Source organism: Cygnus olor, chromosome 29 (genome assembly GCF_009769625.2).
Source record: "Cygnus olor isolate bCygOlo1 chromosome 29, bCygOlo1.pri.v2, whole genome shotgun sequence".
Classification (NCBI taxonomy): domain Eukaryota; kingdom Metazoa; phylum Chordata; class Aves; order Anseriformes; family Anatidae; genus Cygnus; species Cygnus olor.
Window position 1 is genome coordinate 1,025,126 of NC_049197.1, and position 21,467 is coordinate 1,046,592.

The 21,467-nt window shown below is 63.1% G+C and overlaps 1 protein-coding gene across 3 annotated transcripts; it reads right to left on the bottom strand.

Annotated features, from left to right (window-relative positions):
* Nucleotides 1–334: 334 nt before the first annotated feature.
* On the bottom strand, nt 335–19,733 carry ASIC1 (acid sensing ion channel subunit 1). 3 transcript variants are annotated; one of them, XM_040539823.1, is made up of 13 exons: nt 19,401–19,733; nt 19,150–19,276; nt 18,395–18,789; nt 17,307–17,502; nt 4,182–4,332; nt 3,616–3,743; nt 3,271–3,421; nt 3,138–3,194; nt 2,910–3,063; nt 2,739–2,830; nt 2,402–2,481; nt 2,059–2,163; nt 335–1,889 (listed from the first exon to the last, which is right to left on the bottom strand). In XM_040539823.1, exons 3-13 carry the CDS (start codon nt 18,757–18,759, stop codon nt 1,785–1,787), a joined length of 1,584 nt encoding a protein of 527 aa, XP_040395757.1. In that variant the 5' UTR covers nt 18,760–18,789; nt 19,150–19,276; nt 19,401–19,733; the 3' UTR covers nt 335–1,784. The 3 variants fall into 3 exon arrangements, with proteins under 3 accessions (XP_040395757.1, XP_040395756.1, XP_040395758.1); XM_040539822.1 differs by having other exon boundaries at nt 19,150–19,733; XM_040539824.1 differs by lacking the exons at nt 17,307–17,502; nt 18,395–18,789; nt 19,150–19,276; nt 19,401–19,733 and adding an exon at nt 5,404–6,137 and having other exon boundaries at nt 1,671–1,889.
* Nucleotides 19,734–21,467: the final 1,734 nt, after the last annotated feature.

Sequence of the window (21,467 nt, forward strand, 5' to 3'; positions counted from 1 at the left end):
GTACACATATATATATAGTCATATATATTATATATAAGAAATATAAAATGCAGATGGCATAATAGAAACAAACAAAAAAGTGTATGCTTCAACAGGCGAGCATCAAGGTCAAATCCCAGCCCCATCTTTAAAAGCTTTAGTGGGAGAGAAAGAAAGAAAATAAATAAATGACATGAAATGAAACATTAGGAAAAATCCATAAGAAAATTTATGGATGCGGCCGACCTGTCATCTTTGGGTGATCGCTGGATAACAAAGGACTGCCCCCCAGTTCCTAATTTTGGTCAGGAAGCAAATAATAATAATGACAATAAGAAGAACAAAAGCACGCCGTAGAAATAATAATTACTAAAAAGACTTATTGCAAAAGCTCTTGAAGATAAGTAGCACTTCAGCCCCGGGAGGGCTTTTGCTTGATGCGAGGGGGCCTGGGGGCTGGCAGGGGCTGGGGGAGGCTGATTGCCACTGACCCTGGAGCCAAGTGGCCGTGCGCTCGCGGGCCTGGGGAGCGGAGACTCGGCCAGAGCCGGCCGGCCGGCCCCCGCTGCTGGGAAGGGGCAGTGACGGGAGGAGCAGCGGGGGTCCCAGGCGGCGAGCTGGCAGGCGCCCCAAAGGTGCCCGGGGCTTGTGGCCCCCGGGGGTGGCTGCTGTTGGGGCGGGGTGGGAGCCTGCGGTCCCGCGGACCAGAGCACCCTGTGCTATGGGGTGTCCCTTAAACCTCCAAACCCTTTCGGTGTTGGGGCTCCCATGCCCGCCTGGCTGAAGCGGTGCTGAGGGGCTCCGCCTTGCGCCCCAAGCTGAGCCAGGCCAGTGGCTGCAGCCGAACTGGGGGCCAGGAGCTTTCCTCATGCCTTTCTCCCCAAGGATGGCTGTTTTTGGGGCCGCACGGGGTAGCTCCAGGTTCCCTGGGGACACAAGGGACTGCGGGGCAAAGCCCAGGAGAGACAGGCAGGGAGACCACCCCATGACACAGCCGAGGCAGAGCGACTGGGCAGCGGGGTCTTCGATGCCAAGGTGGCACCCCCAGGCTGGGTCCTCCACGGCGCTTGCAGCCACCGGCGAGCTCAGCGGCCAGGCACCGCCGTCCCCAGGGCAGGTGGCCGAGGAAGACGTTTTGGAGAGGTGGAGCTGCCCCGTCTTTGTGCATGTGGAACGGCCGGGGGTGCGCAGACAGGGCCGTGGTGAGGGTGGGCTGCGGGCCACCGTGGTCCCAGGGGGCAGCAAGGCTCTGCTGGGGCCGATGAACCCGCGGCCGTGCCCGCTGGACACGCTGCAGGGCTCCGCGGCGATCCCTCCCGCCGGGCACAGGGCCACCGGCAAGCGCCGGCCGAGGCGTGGGAGCAAAATGGGCATGGAGACGACGGATGGACAGACGGACAGGGCTGTGGATGGAGACTGTGCGGCCGAATGGCTGCTTCTTCTTGGCTTCTGGGTTTCTAGTTAAAAAGGCTGAGGGGAGCCGAAGGGGAGGAGACGGGGAAGGCCCGTGCCCCAGCCCGCTGTGCGTGTCGCTCCCCGCGCCGCGAGGATGGCTGGGCTGGAGCGTCCTCGAGTCTCTGAGCTAACGGGGCAGGCACGGAGCAGCTGCCGCGGAGGCTGCATGCCAGGTTCGAGCGTGGCCCGACCCGACCGCCTGCCCCGAAATCCGAGGCCGTCGCTCTTGTCCATGTCCCACTGTGGCGAGGAGCAAGGTCCCCTTGGTGTGTCTCTCCGCTGGCGCTCGCAGGGAGAAGGGCAGCTCTCCGGAGGGCTTTGGTAGCTCAGGTTGTACATCCAGACGTCAGTTAGCAGGTGAAGTCCTCAAAGGTGCCCCGGGCCGGGTGATGAGGTAGGATATTTGCTGCGTACGTCATGCCTGCCGGGTGGCCCCGTATGCTTTCACAGGGATTCTGCGGGGCAGAGAGGCTGGATGGGATGCTGGGCTCGCCGGCTTCACCCAGAACCCTGCAGAGTGGGATCCCTGGCTCCCTACAACATCTCTGCCTGCTGCCTCTGCTTTTCCCTTCTGGTTCCCAAAAGAGTGACCCCACCACCACCGTGAAACACCGCGGCACTTACGTGGCGTTTCACGTCGTCCATGCTCAGCGCGACGCCCTTGTCCGTGTTGTTCCTCTTGTGGTTCTTGCGGCACTTGCCCCGCCGGCACAGCCGGTGCTTTATCACCTGCGAGAGCCACGTTTCAGCTCCACACGGGCTCACAAATGGCTCTGCCCCGTGCCCAAGGTGCAGGGAATGGCCCAGCACCCCACAGCAGGCTCTGCCAGCCCCAGCGGAATGTGGTGCCAAGGGAAGGATGGGGTTGTGCCAGCCCTGGAGGAACAGAGGGGACTGGGGGGGAGCACTTTGGTGTTCCAGCATATCCCGGGCCCCCTCGCAGCCAGGGGATGGCAGAGGTGCTCACCTCATAAGCGTAGTCAAACAGCTCCAGCACGGTGAGGATGCTGGCCCCGATGAAGAGCCCCATCTGCCCTCCAATGTCACCTGGAGAGGAGAGGCAAGGAGAGGAGAGGGAATTCATCAGCGGGGCACGAGCCCAGCGTCTGGGGGCAGATGGATCAAAGAAAGGGCAGAACCCATCACCGCTGTGGCCCGGCGGGGTGCCCTGCTCTGCGCCCACGCTGTCGGCACATCCTGGTGCCTCGGGACTGGGCTCACAGCACGCAGGACCACGTTGGAGGATGCCAACGTGGGGCATCCACGCCTGTCGCAGGGCACAGCCACTGGCCCAGAGCACTCACCCAGCAAGCCGGCCACCTCGTACGCCTTCTTCTGCTCGATCGTCTCATAGTTCAAGGCTTCAAAGAAGATGTCCAGCACCAGGATGTTCTCCCTGCACGGAAAAGAAGCAGCGTCAGGTCGAGGTTTGAGCCAGAGGGACCCGATGCCGCCCTGTCCCCGTGGGGGGTTACCCGATGTACTGCTCCGACTTGTTGTACTTCTTGGCCAGGTACTTGGCAGAGGCCTTGCTGGGGATTTTCACCATGGAGAGCTCTTTGCCGTAGCGGGTCACGTTGCAGGGCATCTCGCAGACGCAGTACTCGTTGTCCTTCTCCACCAGGAAATCTGGGCAGGGAGAGAGAGGGATGAAGAGATGGAAAAACCCAACACTCAGTCCCCCCGGGGCCGGGCAGCCTCACCTAAGGCCGGGTCCGCGCACTCCTTGTACTGCTCCGGGGTGCAGTAAGGGGCATCGCCTGGAGGAGAGAGAAAGGATTCCCATGGGACCGTGTCCGCGGGCGGAGGGGCCGGACCCGGCGGCGCGCGGCTCACCCGGCATGTGCACCATGCGGCAGTTGCAGTTCTCCACCAGGTAGCGGGTCTCGCAGTCGATGCGGCAGGCGGTGATGCTGTAGGTGTCGTAAAACTCCGAGTCGCCCGCCACGGCCTTGCAGTCGCCCCAGGGAGGTGGCAGGTAGATGAGCTGGGACAGGGCAGAAGCCAGGAGTGAGGAGAGAAGCCCACCTCCCCGCAGCCCCCCGGCACAGCGAAGGGACAGAGCCTCCCCGGGGCCAGTCCCCCCTCTCCATCCCACATCAGGACAAGGGGACAGGGGCTCGGTGGCCCAGGTCTAGCCCAGAGGGTGGGAGGAAGCATCCTGGCACCCCCAGCCCCTACCCGCTGCTCCTGGCAGGACACGAAGGTCTGGAAGCCGGGCGCCACCCCGAAGCCCAGCTGGTCGATCAGCGGGGGCTCGTCCTGGCTGTGGATCTGCACCTTGATCCCGGCTTCGAACGAGGTCTCGTCTGCGGCAGAGAGAAGCAGAGAGAAGCTGAACCCGGCTGCCAGAGGGAATGAGACTTCTGCCTGCCACCCTTCCCTTCAGCGAATTCATTCCTTTACATGCCCAGCCATCCGTCCATCCCCCTGCTGCACCGCGTCCTCGTCCCCTCCACCTCTGACCCTTGCAGTCCAGAGCTTGGGGAGAGCAGCAGGGAAAGTGCTTGGCTCTATTTATAAACAAGTGACGGCTGCTTGTCTAAACTGATGGGGGGTTGCCATGGCAAATAGCACAGACAAGGAGGGAAAAGGAAGGCGAAGGACCTGAAGTGGTGAGAAATGGAAGGAGGGAAGAGGAGGGAGCCCGAGGGACGTGGCCCTGCAGCGTGAGGAGCCGGGAGGTGGCTGGGAAGCACGACAGGAGCTGCTGGCAGCTGAGCGGACCCGCTGGGGCGGTGGGTTACCTGTTTCCCCCCACACCGGCAGGTACTCATCCTGCTGAATGTCCAGCATGATCTCCAGGCCGTTGCCGGTGCCCCCCTTCATGGTGATGAGCCGGGGCTTCCCGTCCTGCCCCGCGTTGAAGGTGTAGCACTTCCCGTAGCGCGTGAAGACCTGCAGGAGAGAACACGGGGCTGAGGCTAGGGCCCCTCTGCTGACCCCAAACTGCCACCGGCACCATTGCGCAGAGCTGGGAGGGCACCGCCAGCCCTGAAGTGCCACCAGCCCCAGCCTGGGTGTACGATCCGACCTGGGCTCCTGCCCCATGGGGTGTCTCTCACCGTTGGAGCTGCCTGTTTTTGCCCCGAGAGAGGAGGAGACCCCCGCACCAAGGCAATGGGCACAGGAATGGCATCGGTTCGGAGGAGACGCTTTGCAGATTCACAGCACCACAACCCCACGGACCCCATGACAGCCCCAGATCCCCGAGACGGTGGCGCTCAGCCCTGTGCCCACACCAGCACCTGCCCCATTCCTCCTCCATCCCCATAGAGGACGGGGCTGGACAGGATCCTCAGCTCCCCTTGTTCTCACCCGTTCCAGCTCTCACCTCCGGCTGCCGGCACGGCTCCACGCTGCTGAGCTGCTGCCAGCCCGGGCAAGGGGCATTTAGGGCCAAGAGGCTGCACGGTGCCAAGCCCAGGCGCGGTGGTGACACGAGGATGGAGGTGCCAGGCACCTTCTCTGCAAGCACAGCCCCGGAGCTGCTCTCCAGTGGGGCCACGCAGCCAGCACCATCCCCAACACCAGCGAGACGCCTGGGTGCTGGAGGATGGGGTGAAATATCAGCCTGTCCCCATAGGAGCCGGGCAAGGACAGCATCGCTCGCCTGATCTTATACAATGCTGGCTGGAGCTGCTCCCTGCTCCCTTCCCTCTCCTCTTGGGGCCAGAGGACAGGCAGCAGGAGTCCCCTGGGAGCCCACTCTTTGCCCAGGGGTTTTGCTTCTCCCCAGCCCGAGCTGCGAACACGGCGCTCATCACGCTGAGCAGTCCCGGGTGGTGGGAAGGGTGAGCTGGGGCGAGGAGAAGGAGCAATCGTGGGGCAGGTGAGGGGTAACGGGAGCCGAGCGAGCTGGAGAGCGGGCGGGATGCTTGGTGGAGATGACGGTGCCGGGCAAAAGGAGCGTGCTGCCACCCGGGGCTGTGCCCGGCTGCGCTGGGGCAGCGGGACGGGGCTACTCACCGCCACAAAGTCGCTGGGGCCGCACCGCTCGCCCCGGTAGCTGCAGCTCAGCAGCATGTCCTCCAGCTGGTGGCAAGTGCGATTGAAAAAACCGTACAAATTTAGGGGCTCGTCCTCCTCCCAGGGGCTGGGCTGGGCTGGGGCAAAGCCCAGCTCCATCCCGGGCTCGTAGTCGACCAGGGGCGCCAGGTAGAGCAGGTCCTCGTGGCTGAGCTGCGAGACCCGCACACGGTTGATGTTGCAGAAGGTGACGGCGGGGAAGGTCATCTCGGGGCTGTCCTCCTCGCTGAGCAGCGTGACGTGGTGGTACTCCAGGTAGTAGACGATGCGGTCGGCCACCTGGTAGAGGAAGACGGACAGGGAGAGGAGGAAGGCCAGTGCCCAAAGCGCTTGCCGGGCACCCAGGCTGCCTTCCACGAAGATGTGGCTCAGCCCGTGCAGCGTGCAGCTGCTGGCAAAGGCCACAAAGTCCGTGGCTGCTCCCACGTCCTCCTCCTCCTCTTCATCCTCCTCCTGCCCGTATAGGAACTCATCCGCTCCATCCTCTCCCCTCCCAGCAGCTGTGGCATCTCTTGGTCCTTCCTCGCGGGAGAAGGAAATGGTGCAGAAGATCTGGAGGGGCATTTTCCAGCGTGGGGGTCCTGGCGCTGGTGTGGTCCTGGCCCCTGATCTTCTGGGGGGTCTCCGACGGTGGGTCAATGCCTTGTAAGGTGGGCGAGAGGGGCTGGGGGAGAGCAGGGAAGGAGGAACGGGAAAGTTCAGAAAGGAGAATCGGAAAAGGGAAAAGGAGCGAGAGGCACACTGATGCGCAGGGAGAAAGCGAGAACGAGGGGAGAGGAGCAGAGGGCTGCTCGGAGGGGATGGAGAGAGGAGGGTATATCAGGAGCGGGGACGAGGAGAGGAGGAGCGAGGGGCGGTTCTGCGGGCTCCCCGGTCCCTGGGGACCAGCCTGGCTGCGGCTGGCAGGACGGAGCAGAGACGTCTCCGGCTCCAGAAGCGCTGCCGTGTTGGGAGCTCCTGACGCTGCCCGGGGAAGCCGAGGGGCTGCCAGCTCCCGTGAGGATGGGTGCGCGCGGGTGTGCGCGCAGGCACCCGGTGTGCTGCGTGCTGCATCCTCCGGCCTCCCGATGGGTCTCGTGGTCCTGGCAGCCTGACCGGCTGCTAAAGCCAAGCCCTCCCCGCCGGGGCCAGGCTGTTTCCGCAGCCACCATATGCTTGGCTCTCCGTGTTCTCCGGGCTCTTCACCACGGCAGCCAGAGCCTTGCCCAAAATGCCTGCGGCACCCTCCCGCTGCGGTGCCCGTCTGCGTGGTGCCGTCGAGAGCGGACGGACGGATGCTGCGGTGCCCCCGAGCTCTCGTGGTGCTCACCCTGCCCCGGTGGCATCCATCCCCGTGCACTCCAAGGTCCGTCATCCTCCAAGCCAACGCTGCTGTTTGCAGGATTTGGCACTGCCGTGGTTAGGGCGATGACTCCTGCAGAGCCCAGCTGGCGTGCGGTGGATCACCTCGTCCTCCACATCCCTGCGGGGCACGGGGAGCCACTGCTTGCCCCCGGGGATGGCGTCCAGGCCTTGTGCCGGTGAGCAGGATGGGACCAGGGGGCCCGGAGAGGCAGCTCTGAGGTGGGACGGGGGCACGGAGCCAGGGCCGGGCAAATGCCGGGAGCAAAGGCATCCCCCACTGCAGCCCTGCGGCAGCACAGCCCCTTCTTGCGGTTTGCTTTTTTCCTGCACTCAGCACTTCATAAAAGCATCCGATGCGACCACAGAGCAATCTCCAGCCCCATCCCAGCACCGCAGCTGCCATCGGGGACCCGAGGGGAAGGGGAGTGGCTGAATCCAGAAGGGCTTCGCTGCGCCAGAGCTGGACGGGAGGTTTCTGATGCTCGGGCGCGATGAGCACACCCCAGCCCGCTGCTTCGGCTGCCGTGCGTCCTTCCCCGCACGCACCACGGGGCATGTCGGGGCCCCTCGTCCCTGAGCACATCCCGGCTCATGGACACGGGCACCCCCAAATCTGCTGAATAAATACAACCAGAAAACTTCTACGGAACTGGTGGGAGCCCGGTACAAAGTTATCTGCCCTTCCCGAGCAAGAGATGCTGGTGAAACGTGCAGGACGCACGCTGGGGACCACTGCCAGGGCAGGGATGACGAGAGGTTATGGTGTGATACCACGTGGTCCCTCAAGGGTCTGCCCCGGGGCCCTCCAAGCTTGGTATTCCCAAAAGGGCCCCAAAAGTGTACAGGGCTGGCGGAGGCGCTGAGCACAAAGCTGGGGATGCTGTCAGTGCCCAGGAGAAGAGGGGGTGACCTTGGGGACGAGTGCCAGAGCCACAGGATGAAATTTCATAAGGCTGGGAGCAAGGTCGTGCCTTTCAGGAGCAACCTGGAGAGTCTGAGCTGGAAACTCATCCCGGGGACAGGAGGGGGGAGCTGGGAGCCACCACACCGGGGGGACTGGGTCACATCCTGTCCCTTTGCCTTTTTGGTGGAGACGAGCTGCAGCTGCACCGTGGGCAGGGCTGGGCTACGAAAGCATCACCTGGGAGGGGGTTTGGGGTTATGGGGCTGGCTCAGCCCTGGGGTGTGAGCAGGAAACAGGCACCAGAGGCTGCTTTTGGCAGGGAACGAGCTGGCTGAGGTCAGGGTGGGATTTCTCACGTCCCTTGGCTATGGGACAGGGAGTTTTAGTGCAACGAGTGGAGGAGGGAGAGGCGAAGAAGGAAAATGGAAAAGAAAGGGTTTGCTTCGCCCTGCTGGTCCCTGATGGTGTAAGCAAGGTGCTAATCTGATCTAATGGCATGGTGGGGGGACTTTTAATGTGTCTTCTCAGGAGCAATTGCAGCAGGGAGAGGGAGGTGCTGTAATGAAAATGCTCCATCATCGGCCGGAGCCATTAACCTGTCGCGCTCGGCTTAACCAGCCTGCGGAGAGCACCGGGGCCGCTTCCCGGAGAGGCTGAGCGCTGCCTGGGCGCCGGTTACCGGAGCCACCACTCGAGCTGGGATGAAGGTGGCCGGGGATGGTCACGGCCAGGAGCATGGTGGCACCGGTGCTTGGGGGACCCCGTCCTGCCCCTGCAATTAGGGACAAACCGTGGCCGTGTCCCCGTGCCGTGGGCGGGGGTGTTGCCGTCCCAGTTTGCGCGAGTTTTGGAGTTGCTGGAGCCAGTCCTTGGGCTCGCTCCAGCTCCTCCCTCAGCAGGAGTTATTTTTACCCTCTTTCAGGTAAAGCTTTTGCGGGGGAGAGGGACGGGGGATGCTATAATTAGCTGTGACATCAGCCCCCGTGGCGGCGCGTGCTGGGACGCTGCTGCCGTGCCCCGACCTGCGGCTGGGGACCGGGGATGCTCGATGCCCTTGTCCCCTGCTGCAGTGAGGGCAGTGGGACGGTGGCAGGAGCCTGGTTGTTCCTGGCTCTAGCTCGGTGTTTGGCCGCTCTTTGGGGCGGTTTGGCCCCGCTCTGTGCCTTGCAGCCCATCATGGGCTGGGGAAAGGAGGTTCCCCGGAGTGGGGGAGCACGGAGGCGGCGGGGGGGGGAAGGGGGGGGGCGGGGGGGGGGAAGGGGGGGGGCAGGGGGGGGACTTGACGGCGGCAACAGCACATTTCACAGCCTGTCACGCTTTAATGGCAGAGGAGATCAAAGCCGGGATGGAGTTATTCATAGAGATAAACCAATCCCCGAGGAGGCGAGGAGAAAACAACATTGCAAGCTCTGTTATCCCAGGCCTGCAAGCAGCAGCCCGGCCCTGGGGAGGCTGTCGCAGGAGGTGCCCTGGGAGCCAGATCCGCTCGGTTCAGGCGCTGCATGTCCCTGGCAAGGCCTGGCCAAGCTGGGGCTGGGCTGCCTGCACCTTCCCTGGGGGTCGCTGAGGTTGGATGCAATCCCACAGCACCCAGGAGCAGGGTTCGGGGGGGCGGATATTTGGTGGGGCAAGCGCGCTGCCATGCGCCTGCGATGCAGCCGGGTGCGTTGCGCCGGAGGGGGGGGGTGGAAAAATTCAGGTCTGCAACATGTCCTGCTCAGCAGAGGTGCTCCGCAGGGCCAAGGCTGCAAAACAGCGGTGGCAGCACCTCCGTGGGTGCTCTGGAAAGGATTGTGGGGCAGCTGCAGCTCCCGAAGAAGAGGCAGAGTCAGGGCAGCCTTCACGCTGCTCCTGAGCGGAGGAGGCGGGTGAGCAAGGTGGGATTGCCCGGGCGGCCAGGATCTCTGCTGGGACTAATCCTGCCGCACTTATCAGATGCTGCCACCTTGCCTCTGCTTGCACTGTCGGCCAAGCCAGGCGCAGCTTGTGTTATCCGACCCTTTATCCCCCCAGATTAGACGCTTCACAGTGGATTAGCATGTCACATTCTAATGCAGAAAAATTGATGATTAAAAAGGAGTTTTTTTCTCTGTATTATTCCCCACCTCCGCCTCTTCTCCACCCTGTCCCCATGGGCCCAGGCAGTCCAGCCCCAGCTACGCACACGGGTGATGCGGGAGTCCTTTCCTGGCTCGTGCAGGGGATGGGAAAACAAAGGTCCCGTTTTGGGACCACGCAGGGCTGCTGTGCTCCATCCCGGCTGGTTTCGGTGACAGAGCCCAGGGTGCCTGCAGCCAGGACGCTCCCTGTCCCTGCCGGCCCCGTGCCATCCTGCCCGGGGCTGTCGTCTGCAGACCCAGCATCTGCAGCTCAGGACTTTAATAAAAAGCACGTTATGGTGAGTAATGCGCTAAGTGGACTTCATTATGGACCTGGGGCCTCCCTGGCTCCCGTTGTTCCATATCATTTCATATCAGACGAGCCTTATCTCCTCTCCAAACGTTTCCATTTAAACTCCATTAATCTTTCAGAACCTCCCTGGCCCGGCGCTGCTCAGCGCTTCCCAGCCAGCCCTGCCTGGTGCCGGGGCTGTCGGCATCGTGGTCCCTTGTGGTCCTGCTGCTGGGGGGGAGGGTCCGGGGGGCTCCGCTGTGCCCCGTGCAGCTCCGCGGGTACCCACGGCCGGGCTCCTCTGTGCATCCGCCGCGATGGCTCCGGCAGCCGCCTTATCCGTCTTGCTGAGGACCCGTTTACGCTCCTATAATTGAAACAGTTTGTAACGCCGAGAGCTCGCTGGGTGATTTACCCATCCGCAGCAGCTCCTGTGCTTTGGAGGGGGGCAGCGGCACCGTGCCGGCTCCTGCCCCGCCGGGAGCAGAGGAGGAGGCTGCCGAGGTGCCGCTAATTCCGGGGACGCCGGGATTGTTCTCCGGGCGGACGCTTATCCGAAAGCCTTCCCGTGTTTCCTGCCGCCTGTGAATTACCCGTAAGCAGGTTGCAATGTTTTCTGACATCCTTCACAATTGCTTAGACAGTTCATGCAAACATTCAAGCCGATGTTTTTATTGGTGGTGGTGGGGGGGGGGGTGGAAATTGTATTCCAAGTGGGTTTTCTTGCTGCGTTCACCTGCTCCGACTCTGCGCACCGCACGGTTTTCAAATCAAATCTAATCCAAGCAAGGTGGTTACGCGGCCCCGGCGTGTGGCTGCTCTGCGTGGGGCTCACCGCTGCCTTGTGGGGCTGCTGGGGCAGCAAGAAGGGGCTGAAAATCCCCCATAAACTGAGGGTGGGGGGAGCCTCTGCCCCAGCGTGGTCCTGTGTCCCTGGCTCTGTCCTGGTGCTGGGATCCTGGGTGCAAATGCACCGGACCCGCCGTGCAGGGGGAAAAAATATTCAGGAAAAAAAAAAAATGTTGTAATATCCAAGTGTCAAGGCCTGTATAAATAAATAAGAGCCTGAGATGGTGAGGTGCATCTTGAGTCATGGTTGTTTCGGGAATTGCAGTGATGCCTGCTGCTTCGAGAGCCCCGGCTCTGACCAAACTCTCTGCAGGCGATAAAACAAAGGCATCTATAAAAAGCCAGATAAATTAAAACTGAGGCAAAAGGCCACGAGACAGTTAATTTCCCAGATCTCCCTGGGGAGATCTCTGCCTCCTGCATGGCTCCGGGTGCTCAGGGGAGCTGCTCCCCCTGCCCCAGGTTGTCCCCGTTTAGCACTGGTGAAGAGGAGAAGCCACCCGGAGAGCTTTCCTGGGCGGATTCTTTGAAATACCCTCGGTCACCGCACGCGCCGTGTGCTCAGCTGCTGCTGCTCAGCCTGGGTCTCAGATAAAGACTGAAGGGAGGTAAAGGAGAAATCATTTGGAAAAAACAAATTCCATTTTCTGGTGGTGTTTTGGGGTTGTATTTCCAGCCTGTGGCTCCCACGAGGGCTGGTGTCTAGGGTGCGTGTGCCTGGAGCTCCATGGTTGTGGCATCCCTGCCTCCATTGCGGCCAGCCAGATGGTGCTCGAAAGCCTCCTCATCTCTTCCAGCAGCTGAAGATACCATTAAACCTTATTAATAATAATTAATAATTAATTTCCTAATGATTTTGTGTGCAAAGGCATCTCAAGAGGAGCAGGAACAGCCTGGCGGGGCCCCAAAGGTGCATCTGAGGCGCTCGGAGCTCTTGGCACGACACCTCCGGGTGCCTTGGGGTGTGCAAGACAGCTCTGGGTGTGCAAAGCGACTTGGGTGTGCAAAGCGACTTGGGTGTGCAAGATAACTCTGGCTGTGCAAAGTGCTTTGGGTGTGCACAAAATTCTGCGGGTGCACAAAGCGCTTTGGGTGTGCGCAACGCCTCCGGGTGCGCCACGTTCCCGTGCGTGCGTGGTGCACGCTCGCGTGTTCCCGGCTCTGGGCAGGGCTGCGCACGCTGATGGGGACGGCCGCGATGCCAGGCCAGGACCTAAACGAACCCCGGCTGGGCCTGCTCCTGCTCCTGCGTGTCCTCCTCTCTCCTCTCCTAATCTCCTGCCGGGGCGAACGGGAGCGATGTTGCTCGGTGCTTACAGGTTCGAGGTGCTAAATGATTTACCTGCTCTGTGGCAGAGCCGCTAACGAACCGGCTGCGAGGCGCAGGCACGCGTCGGCCCCCGCTGTGCCATGCCCAGCACTGATGTCCTCTGCCACTTGTTCCTGACCCTCTTCTGCTGCTTTTGGCTCTGCCAAAATCCCAGGGGGTTCGGGGGCGCCGCTCCCGTGCAGGAACGGGGACTGTCTTGCGCTGTCCTGCTGCAAAATGAGTAAAATGCAACTGGATTCAAGCAAGAGTCGCTCGCGGTGTGTTGGCGTGGGGCGAGTGGAGCCGTGGGTGGCTGAGGGATCCTGAATTCTCCCACCTGCACCCCGCAGGCACCTGTGTCCAGAAGACCTCAGTAAGCACCGAGGAAATGAGGCTGCCGAGGAACAGCACTTGGCGATGCCTCTGCTCTGCACCCGAGGGCTAACTGGCTCTGGGCTGCTTTCTGGATGATTTCCTTTGAGCGAAATACCGAGATCCTTGAAAGCCTCCTAGCTGGCCGAGTCGGGGTGCTCCTGACCCAGCAAATAGCTGCGGTCCCGTCTGGGGCTGCTCCTCTGCTCCGTCAGCTCCAATTATTCCGCAGCACGCAGCCCGTGTCCCGCGCGGTTTGCTTCGCTCGCGTGGCAAGCGAGGCGAACTCCGGGGTCAAACGAAGCCGCTGCTCGACGGCGCCGACGGCTGGGGCAGGAGCTTGCACTGACACAGGCGGGGATGGCACCGCCGGGCCCTGGGGACCACCGCCAGGATGCCGGAGGTGAAACGCCGCTCGGAAACAACAGATACACGCGAACAGTTTCAAATGCTTATAAGTTATTTAGGAGCCCTTGTGCCGCTTTAAGAAGTGATTTACATAAATCGGTTGAATGTTTTACAGCGTTTGTAAACGCATCAGCTCCGTTGGGCACCGTGGGGAGCGCTGCCGGGCTCATCGTGCTGCTGGGGACCGGTCCCAGGCCGGGGGATGATGCTTTTTGGGGCCAGCAGCCGGTCCTGCTGCCCACGTGGTCCCCAGGTTGTTTTTCCAGAGCCAGATGAGCCCGTGAGGTTTATTTATTAACTGTCTAAAGCTCCAGAAAAATATCTGGGTATCGGTAATTCCTGCGCCCGGTCTCTCCAGCTGTGTTGGAGATGCTTTTCGCTCCGGCTCTGTGATTACCCACCAGCGCTTTGCCGTGGGGATGCTGCGCTCACCGCGGGGCTCCGGGCTCGTGACTGCCGGGGCCCCGATGCCTGGGTCCGCCGGTGGGTGCTGGGGTCCCCCCAGGGCTGAGGGTCGAGGCAGAGCCGTGGCTCTGGGATCTGGTGGGGTTCAGGAAGGTGCCCTGGGGTTCGGAGGGGCTGTGGGGAGGCTCAGCGGGGTGCAGCGAGATGGTGCTGGATCCGTTCCCCGTTACAACAGCGCCCACGTTGCTCCGCGGGTGGGAGGAAGGAGAGGAGGAGCGTGGCAGGGGGTTGTTGCGGCTGCTCCAGACCTTTCCTGCTCCCTGCCTCGCTCATCCCCCGGGCACTCATCGTTTCCAGGGCAGAGGATGCAGAAGGCAATGCAAAAGGCAGCGGCATGATCTCCATGTCAGACTCAATTCTCCCGAGTGCCAGCTCAGCCCCGGAGCCTCATGGAAATGGTCCAGAGGTCTTAATCCTCTGGGGTGTCCCACGTGCGCTGCCCTAAGGCTCCGAGGCCAGGCACGGAGCCTGGATCCCGTGCCCCGAAGCAGCAGGGGGATGGGGACTCGGCGACGTGACTCTCCCCCAGGACAGGCTGGAGGGCTGTGAGATGGGAAAGCGGCAAAAGCACATCGCTCCGGGCACGGCTGCCCACGTCACCCCAGCTGCCCCGACCCCAAAAAGGGACTGTGCGGAGCGTGCGGCACCGTCCTGAGGTTTAACGATGGTTTTGTGCGGGACAGCCCCAATTCCCATCCCATGACCCCTGCCATGCCCCAGACCACACACTGTGGGGTGAAGAGGAAGGGTATCCTCGTTTTCCCCTTGATGGAAAGAAAATTAATGGGATTTAGAGCCCAGAGACGGGGCCGCTGGGCAGGGACCCGATCCACGGGGGAGCGAGCAGCACTCCTGGGGCCTCCGCATGGAGAGGGAAGGGAAATGCAAGCAGGGAGCCAGTGGGGCCGTGTATTCCCGCAGAGGAATGAGGGCTCAAACTTATAAATAATGAAGAAGCAGGCAAGAAATGTTGATCTCTGCTGCTAATGAGCACGTTGGGGAGCATGGCCCCGAAACGGAGGCAAAGGGGAGGCTGATTCCCCCAGCCCCAAAAAGGAGTCCTGGAAGGCTGCCCCATGAGCAGCTCTGCGGGCTCTGGGCACGGCCCCGGTGATGGGGACGTCCTCACCCCATATCCTTCAGGGCTGGAGGCTCTGGGGAGGGTTCAGGACATGCCCCATGCCTTGTGCTTGCCCCTCTGGGTTTTAAGGCCGTGCCAGGATTTGGGGGCTGGGGAGAGGAGGCGGCTGCAGCTCCCTGTGCATCCTCCCAGGTCTCCTTCAAGGGCTCAGTCCCCCATATGGGACTGGTCCAAACCCCATCGGCATCTCTACCCCCGGAGCATCCCTACAGCTGGTGCCCCTCGCAGCACCCCCCCCCCCCCACAGCATGCAGCCGGGGCGGGTGGCGATGGAGGGGAAGGAGCAAGGCCAGGGCCCCCCCCGATGTGGCCCAGGGATGACGCAGGACGAAAGGGGAGGTGGGAAAAGCCCCGATAACCCCAGGATGGGCTTCCCCTGGCATCCCGCACCAGCCCTGCGCGCTGGGGAATCCTGGCCACGCTGCAAGCCCCCTCCATGCAGGGGGGCTGCCGTGTGCCCCCACCGGGATGCTCCCAGCAGCGTGGGGCCGTGCAGGCAGCACTCCCCACATCGGAGGGGACCCCGGGGCTGCTGTGGCCACCCCCCAGCGATGCCCTCCCACCATCCAGCAGTGCAAGGGGGGGGGTCAGGACAGCAGGCAGCTCCTGCCCCCTTATTGTCACCCCGGATATTTCAGTTACGGCACCCCCTCATCTGCATTTGCCGTGTCTCCCCCGAGCCCTCCCTTCTGCCAGGGACAGATAACGCGGCGGCCGCGGTGCTGGCGGCGGAGCCACGGCTCTTCCCGTCGCCTCCCGCGCCGGCCAACATCAGCATGCAGCCGGCATCACCTGGGCGGCCGCTCGCTCCCCGGCTCTCCCCATCGCTCCCCGGCTCTCCCCATTTCCCCCCCGGCTCTCCCCATTGCCCCCCCGGCTCTCCCCCCCGGCCGCAGCACTGAAGTTGAACGGTTGCGAAGGGGACGGGCGCGGAAAGGACCGAGCTCCATCCCTGCCTGCACGCAGGCAGCTCCCCCCCAGCCCATGGGGTCTGGGCAGCCCCAAAATCGTCCCCGGCAGGGGTCCCCTGGGGTGCAGCATCTCCTCTATATCAATAAGGGGGGGCTGTGAAAGCACCTCCTTGGGCATCCCGCTAGCCCGGGTGGTGCAAGGGGCTCCGAAACAGAGGCGAGCACGAGGCAGTGGGATCTGCAGTGGGGGGACACGGGCAGGGGGACGATGGGGAACCATGCAGGGCCAGCAGGGCATGGTGCAGGGACGGTCCTGGGGAAGCCCCAGCACCCACCGGCCTCACTCGGTGCCACGGGGCCCAGAGCAGCACCAAGCATGGATGGACACAGGAGGGAGCAGCGTGGCAGCAGGAATTATTTACCTTTAAGACAAATGCCTCTGAAAACTGCCGCAAGCCCCGTGCGGGGCCAGGGCAAAGGTTCCTGAAAGAGCTCGGAGGGACGGGGCGGCCGCAGGACCCCGCGTGCGCAGGCGGTGCCGGCCCCAGCCCCGGCACGCACAGCCCTGCCTGCACAAGGCTGCAAGGGGAATCCAGAGAGCAACATAAATATAGCACTGAGCCAGCTTTTTCTAATCAAATCCATTAAATCATCCAAACCTGCTTGCAAGGAATAATCCAGGCAGTAATAATAAACCAGCTGCAAGTCTATTTTGCTTCTCCCGGTCGGAGCGGATGGGGGAAGCGGGGTATTTGGACCCTAACAGATGGATGGAAGGATGAAGGATGAGTTCCTGAGGATGCTTTGGTGCGGAAAACACGACCCAGCACCAGGAAGGGCCAGGCACCAAAACCACCTGGTGACCGCACGTGGGACCTGACCCCCACGGAGGGGATCCAGCCCCCTCGGGGCTGCAACTTGCCTCCATTTAACAACCGAACCACCCGACTGTTAACAACAGAAGGCTGCTCTGTCCAAAGAGCCCGCCGAGGGAATTTACTGCAGATGATTAAAACCTCTCGTACGGTGCCGGGACCTGGGCAGGAGCCCTGGGGACACCCAGCCAGCGCCTCGGCACGCTCAGCGGCTTTGGCCTCGCTCAGCACAGGATGCAAGCAGGACGTCCCCAGGCCATGCTGGGGACAGGGATGGGGACCCCAAAAGGCGCGGAGCGGCGCACGCCACACCAGAGCCGGCTCACAAAGAGCCGCCCCGGTTGCCGAATTTATTAGGCAGCGTCCGAATGGCCAGCACTGTGTAATTCCCAGCTGGACGGGGGAGAGGCAGCCGCGGGGGGATAAAGGCTTTATTGTGCGCTGGAGCTGAGCACCAGTGCGAGCCGCAGCCTCCACGCCGTGCTGTGCCACTGGGACCTGCTTTCCCCGAGGGCCTGGGGGGGGCTCCCTTAGGTCCCCGCTGGCCATCGCCGTGCCTCTCCCTGCTTTTCCATCCTCACCGTGCGGCGGTTTCCAGCACAAGGCGTCCAGCCCGGCACGCACAACCCTGCTTGGCAGAGCCCGAGTGATCCCGGGGAGCTTTGCACACGCAGAAGCACCCTGCACCGAGCGGCACCCGCGCCTCGGGGGCACCTGGACCTCTAAAGCCCAGCACCACCCCCTGGCATCCCCTTAATGCTGCTGCCGCCCATTCTTTCCGAGCCAAAAGGAGGCAGGAATGGCTACAGGCGGACAAACACCCTCCTTGCACGGCGGATTTGCAGCGCTGGGAGGGGGCCGCGGGGGCACTCACCACTTTGAAGTCTTCGGGGGTGCACTGCTCCCCGCGGAAGAAGCAGGACAGCAACATCTCCCGGATGTCGTGGCCAGCCCGGTCATAAAACTCCAGCATGTTGAAAGGTTTGGGCTTGAAGTTTCGGAAGTTTGCCTTGTCCTGCAGGATTTCCAGCTGCTTCTCGTCGGCCGTCTGGGTGTCCGGGATCTCGTATCTTAGGGGAAAGAGCAGGCAGAGGCTCAGGCCTGGCTGCAGTGGCTGCTCCTGCTGGCAAAAGTCATTTGGGCTTCACACGAGCTACTTCTGCCCCAACCCCTGGCAAAAGCACTCTGCCCATGGCATTTTTTAGAGCCTTCAACAGCACAAACTGGCCCAGAGATGTGAGATGGGGCAGGAGGATGGGCAAGGAGGAGCTCAACGCATCCAGCCATCAGCATCCTTCTCCAAGGGCCACCGTGACACCTGCGGCACCGGAGAAGCTTGGCATTGGCAGCGACCACGTACCAAACAGAGCCTGCTTGCCCCCAAAAATCAGTCCTGCAGCACCGGCCCCATTTCAGGGCAGCTCAGCCGCGTGCTCCTTGCTGTTGGTGGCAGGCTGGATGCGGTGCCTGTGCCCCACTAAAATGAGCACAGGAAAAGAGCGCGCCTTGATGCCGGCCCCGAGCTCATGAGGATGTCTTGGCAGCACCACGGAGATGCTGCGGGCACGGGGATGGGCTGGGGTCTCGCCCTGGGTGCTGCACCGTGGGGTCCTGCAGCCCAAGGCATGGCCCCAGTGTGCAGGTGACACTCAGCAGCTTCACCTCCTGGCATTGCTGCACGTGGGGACCGGAGCCGTGCTGGATCCGCCCAGGGCAGCTCCAACGTGGGAGCCACGTGCCCAGGAGCAGGAGCAGGACCTGGGGGTCACCCCGCTCCTGGTAGGGCCATGCAGTGGCCGCATCCAGCTGCGGAGCTGAACTAGCTCAGGATCTGCTTCCTCATGGAGGTTAAGGAGATGCCGCCTGCACCAGCCGCGTCGTGGGCAGGCGGGGCACCCGGTGGCACGCTGAGCCGTGGCTGGAGGTGTCACCCGGCGCCACCACGGGGCACCCAGCACCCACCTGTTATTGAGCAGGGCGAGGAGCTCGCCGGCGTGGTACAGGTCGTTCTTGGTCACCCGGCTGAAGCGAAACTCGTTGAGGTTGCAGAAGGTGACGGCGGGGAAGGTGAGCCTGGTGGCGGCCACCTCGTCCAGCTTGGTGACGTGCGGGTAGAGGAAGTAGTACTGGATGCGGTTGGTGCAGACGAGGGCGAGCAGCGCCAGCGAGCCCAGGAAGCAGAGCGCCCAGACCACGCGCTTCAGCGACAGCCGCTCGTACGAGAAGATGTGCGAGAGCCCGTGGAGGGTGGAGCTGCTGGCGAAGGCCTGGATGCTCACCGGCTGCCCGCTGTCCACCTCTTCCTCGTCCACCTTCAGGTCCATCATGGTCCGCGCCGGCACCCTGGGGTTGCCACTCTGCCGAGAAGGGAGCCTGTGGGTGCCTGCCGCCACCGCAGCCTCCTGGGTGCTGCCCGGCCCGTGGCATCCCCGTGCAGGGATGCTGGGGATGCGCCCGGCGGCCCTTGCGTGGGGCAGACGCTTTGCCGTGCCCTGCTCTCCCCCCCGAGCCTATTTTATACGCGTCTATCTATTTGGGTGCAGCCTCTCGCATTTCCTCCCCTCCCACCTCCTCTCCCACGGCAAGACCCGGGAGCCGAGCCCCACCGGCACCCCACCACATCCACCCCCTCCAGCACCCTCCCGGGGCCCCCCGCGCATCCCCCGAATGGCACCGGCGCGTCGACGAAGAGAGGAAAAGGAGTGGGAGATGCAAACCTGGAGTCAGGGCTGGCGGCCGGGGCCGGAGCTGGGCTGGCTCTGCTCCGTGGCTGCCGCTGCTGCGACGCAGGTGCCGGGGCTGGGACGAGCCTCCTCCACCGCTCCTTCCACCGCTCGCTGCTGGCTGGGGAGATGGGAGCGGGAGAGGCGCAGGCACGGAGGGTGCGAGCAGCAGCACCGAGCCCGGCAGCGGCGGGCGAACCGGAAAAGAAGACGGGGGGGGGGAATAAAAATAGCCTCGGTGGTACCTTGGTGCAAGCGTGGGAGCGGGGATGCGCTGGGGCCTCGCTCAGCGCCGCGCGGGGGGACCGGAGGCGACCATCGCCGGAGAGGAGGCAGCTGATGGGTGCGAGGAGAAAAGAGGGGGAGAAGGGAGGCGAGCAGGAGGCTGCTTCCCTGCCAAACACATGGATACCTCCCCCTGTGGCTATCTGGGAGCTGGTGATTTCTTCAGATGCATAATCCGCATGAAGTCATTGTCTGTGCGCTGGTGGGGCCGGAGGCCGCCGAGGGGTGCCGCAGGCCGGTGGGCAGCGAGGAGGAGGAGGAGGAGGAGGAGGAGGAGGAGGAGGAGGAGAAGGAAGAGAAGGAGGAGGAGGAGGAGGAGGAGGAGGAGGAGGAGGAGGAGGAGAGGCGGAGGAGCGGGGCGCTCCAGCGATTGCAGGCTGCTGGCAGGGGCTGTTGGTGCTGCTGCCGTGTGCATGTGGGTAATGTGTGTGTGCGTGTGCCTGCGTGTGCTGCTCCCATCCCCCAACGCCTTCCAGCCAGGCTCCAGCTCCCCGCGCCGCCCGAGCCCCCTCCAGACCCCCTACGCAGCCCCGACCCCGCTGCCCCCGGCCACGGCCTCCAAAGCCCTGGCAGGCTTCGCCCACGGGTGGCCCCAGCCACCCCGGCCAGCGGGGTGGGTGCTGAACACGCGCGTGGCTCCATCCTTTTCTGGAGGACCGGAGGCAGCCACCTTCCAGCACCTGCTCGGGGTGGCAGCGGGGCTCCAGGGTGCCTCGAGCACCTTCCCCGAGCTCACTGGGTGCAGCCCCGCGCCTTGCTGCTGGCACGACCCCGGCCGATGCTCGCCGCAGCGGGGACAAGACCCTGCCGGAGGCGCTGGGTTCCTGCCCCGTGCAGGATGCGCTGCCCTTTTCCCGGCTGTTCACCTTCAGCTGCTTCCAAAGTCATCAGAAAGGTGCTGTTGTCTCCCCAGGGTGCTTCCCCGCTGCCCGGGGCCGGTTGCACGGGGTGCTGGGTGCTCTCCTCCTCCCCATGGTAAAGGGTTGCGGGGTGCTGCCCAGCCAGCGCTGCAGCATCTCCAACCCCCCTCCACCTCCGTGTCCCCCCTGTGAGCTCCCTGGGGATCTGGGGGTCCCCACAGCCCGAGCCGTGGACGTGCGCCCCGCTGCAGACCCCAGCCCAGCTGCAGCAGCGCAGGGAGCAGGGGCAGCAGCAAGCACCTGCCCCCCCTTCCCAGGAAGGCGGCTGCAATCGAATGGAAGAGAGCGCTCCCGTCTCCTTTGTGTGATGTTGGAAAGAGGCAGGCCGATCCTGGGCTCACCCCAAAAGCTGTGTCCCAGCCCAGAGATGTCCCCCCCCCGGCGCGCCTTCGCTGCCTGACCCATGGATAACGGGAACACAGGCAGTTTGGGGTACAGCAAGGTCAGGCATGCGTACCCTGTTCCTAAATCCCGTGTCCTGACCACACCTGGTTTGGCCCTGTTCTGGAGCATCCTCTCCCAACCCAGGTCCTTGCCCATTCCTTGCTGGAGCAGAAACCTGGGGGCTTCGCGGTGGGACCCACTGAGGGACATCCACCCTGGCCCTGTGGGGACAGAGACGGGGCTTGGGGCCACCCCAGGGAGCCAACACCCCCCTCGCTCACCACTGGGCACAGGAGGGGCCCCGCCAGCGCTTGGGGACAAAGCCGTGAGGCTGGGAGAGCGGCGTTAGCGTTTCCCGTTGGCACCAGCTCTGCTTTTCCCTTCCCCACGGCACTCTGCAGCGAGCCTCATTGCTCCTTGCCTGGCCGACAACCGCCTGCTGATAGCCGCCTCTCCATTAGGGCTCCGGATGGAAACCCGGAGAAGGATGTGCTGCTCGGATAAGGGATAAGGACATTAAAAAAGGGGTTGTTTTTTTCCTCTCCCCCTCCAACCCTTTTTTTTTTTTTTTTTTCCTTTCCAGATGACAAGTCATTCTCTGCAGTGGTTTTATTGACAGTAAATCCACCGGCAGCGGCAGGGCTGCACGCGGGGAGGGATGGGGTTTCAGGCTGGAGCAGATGCGCACGCGGACGCACTTGCAAGCCCTTGATTCCCCCCGTG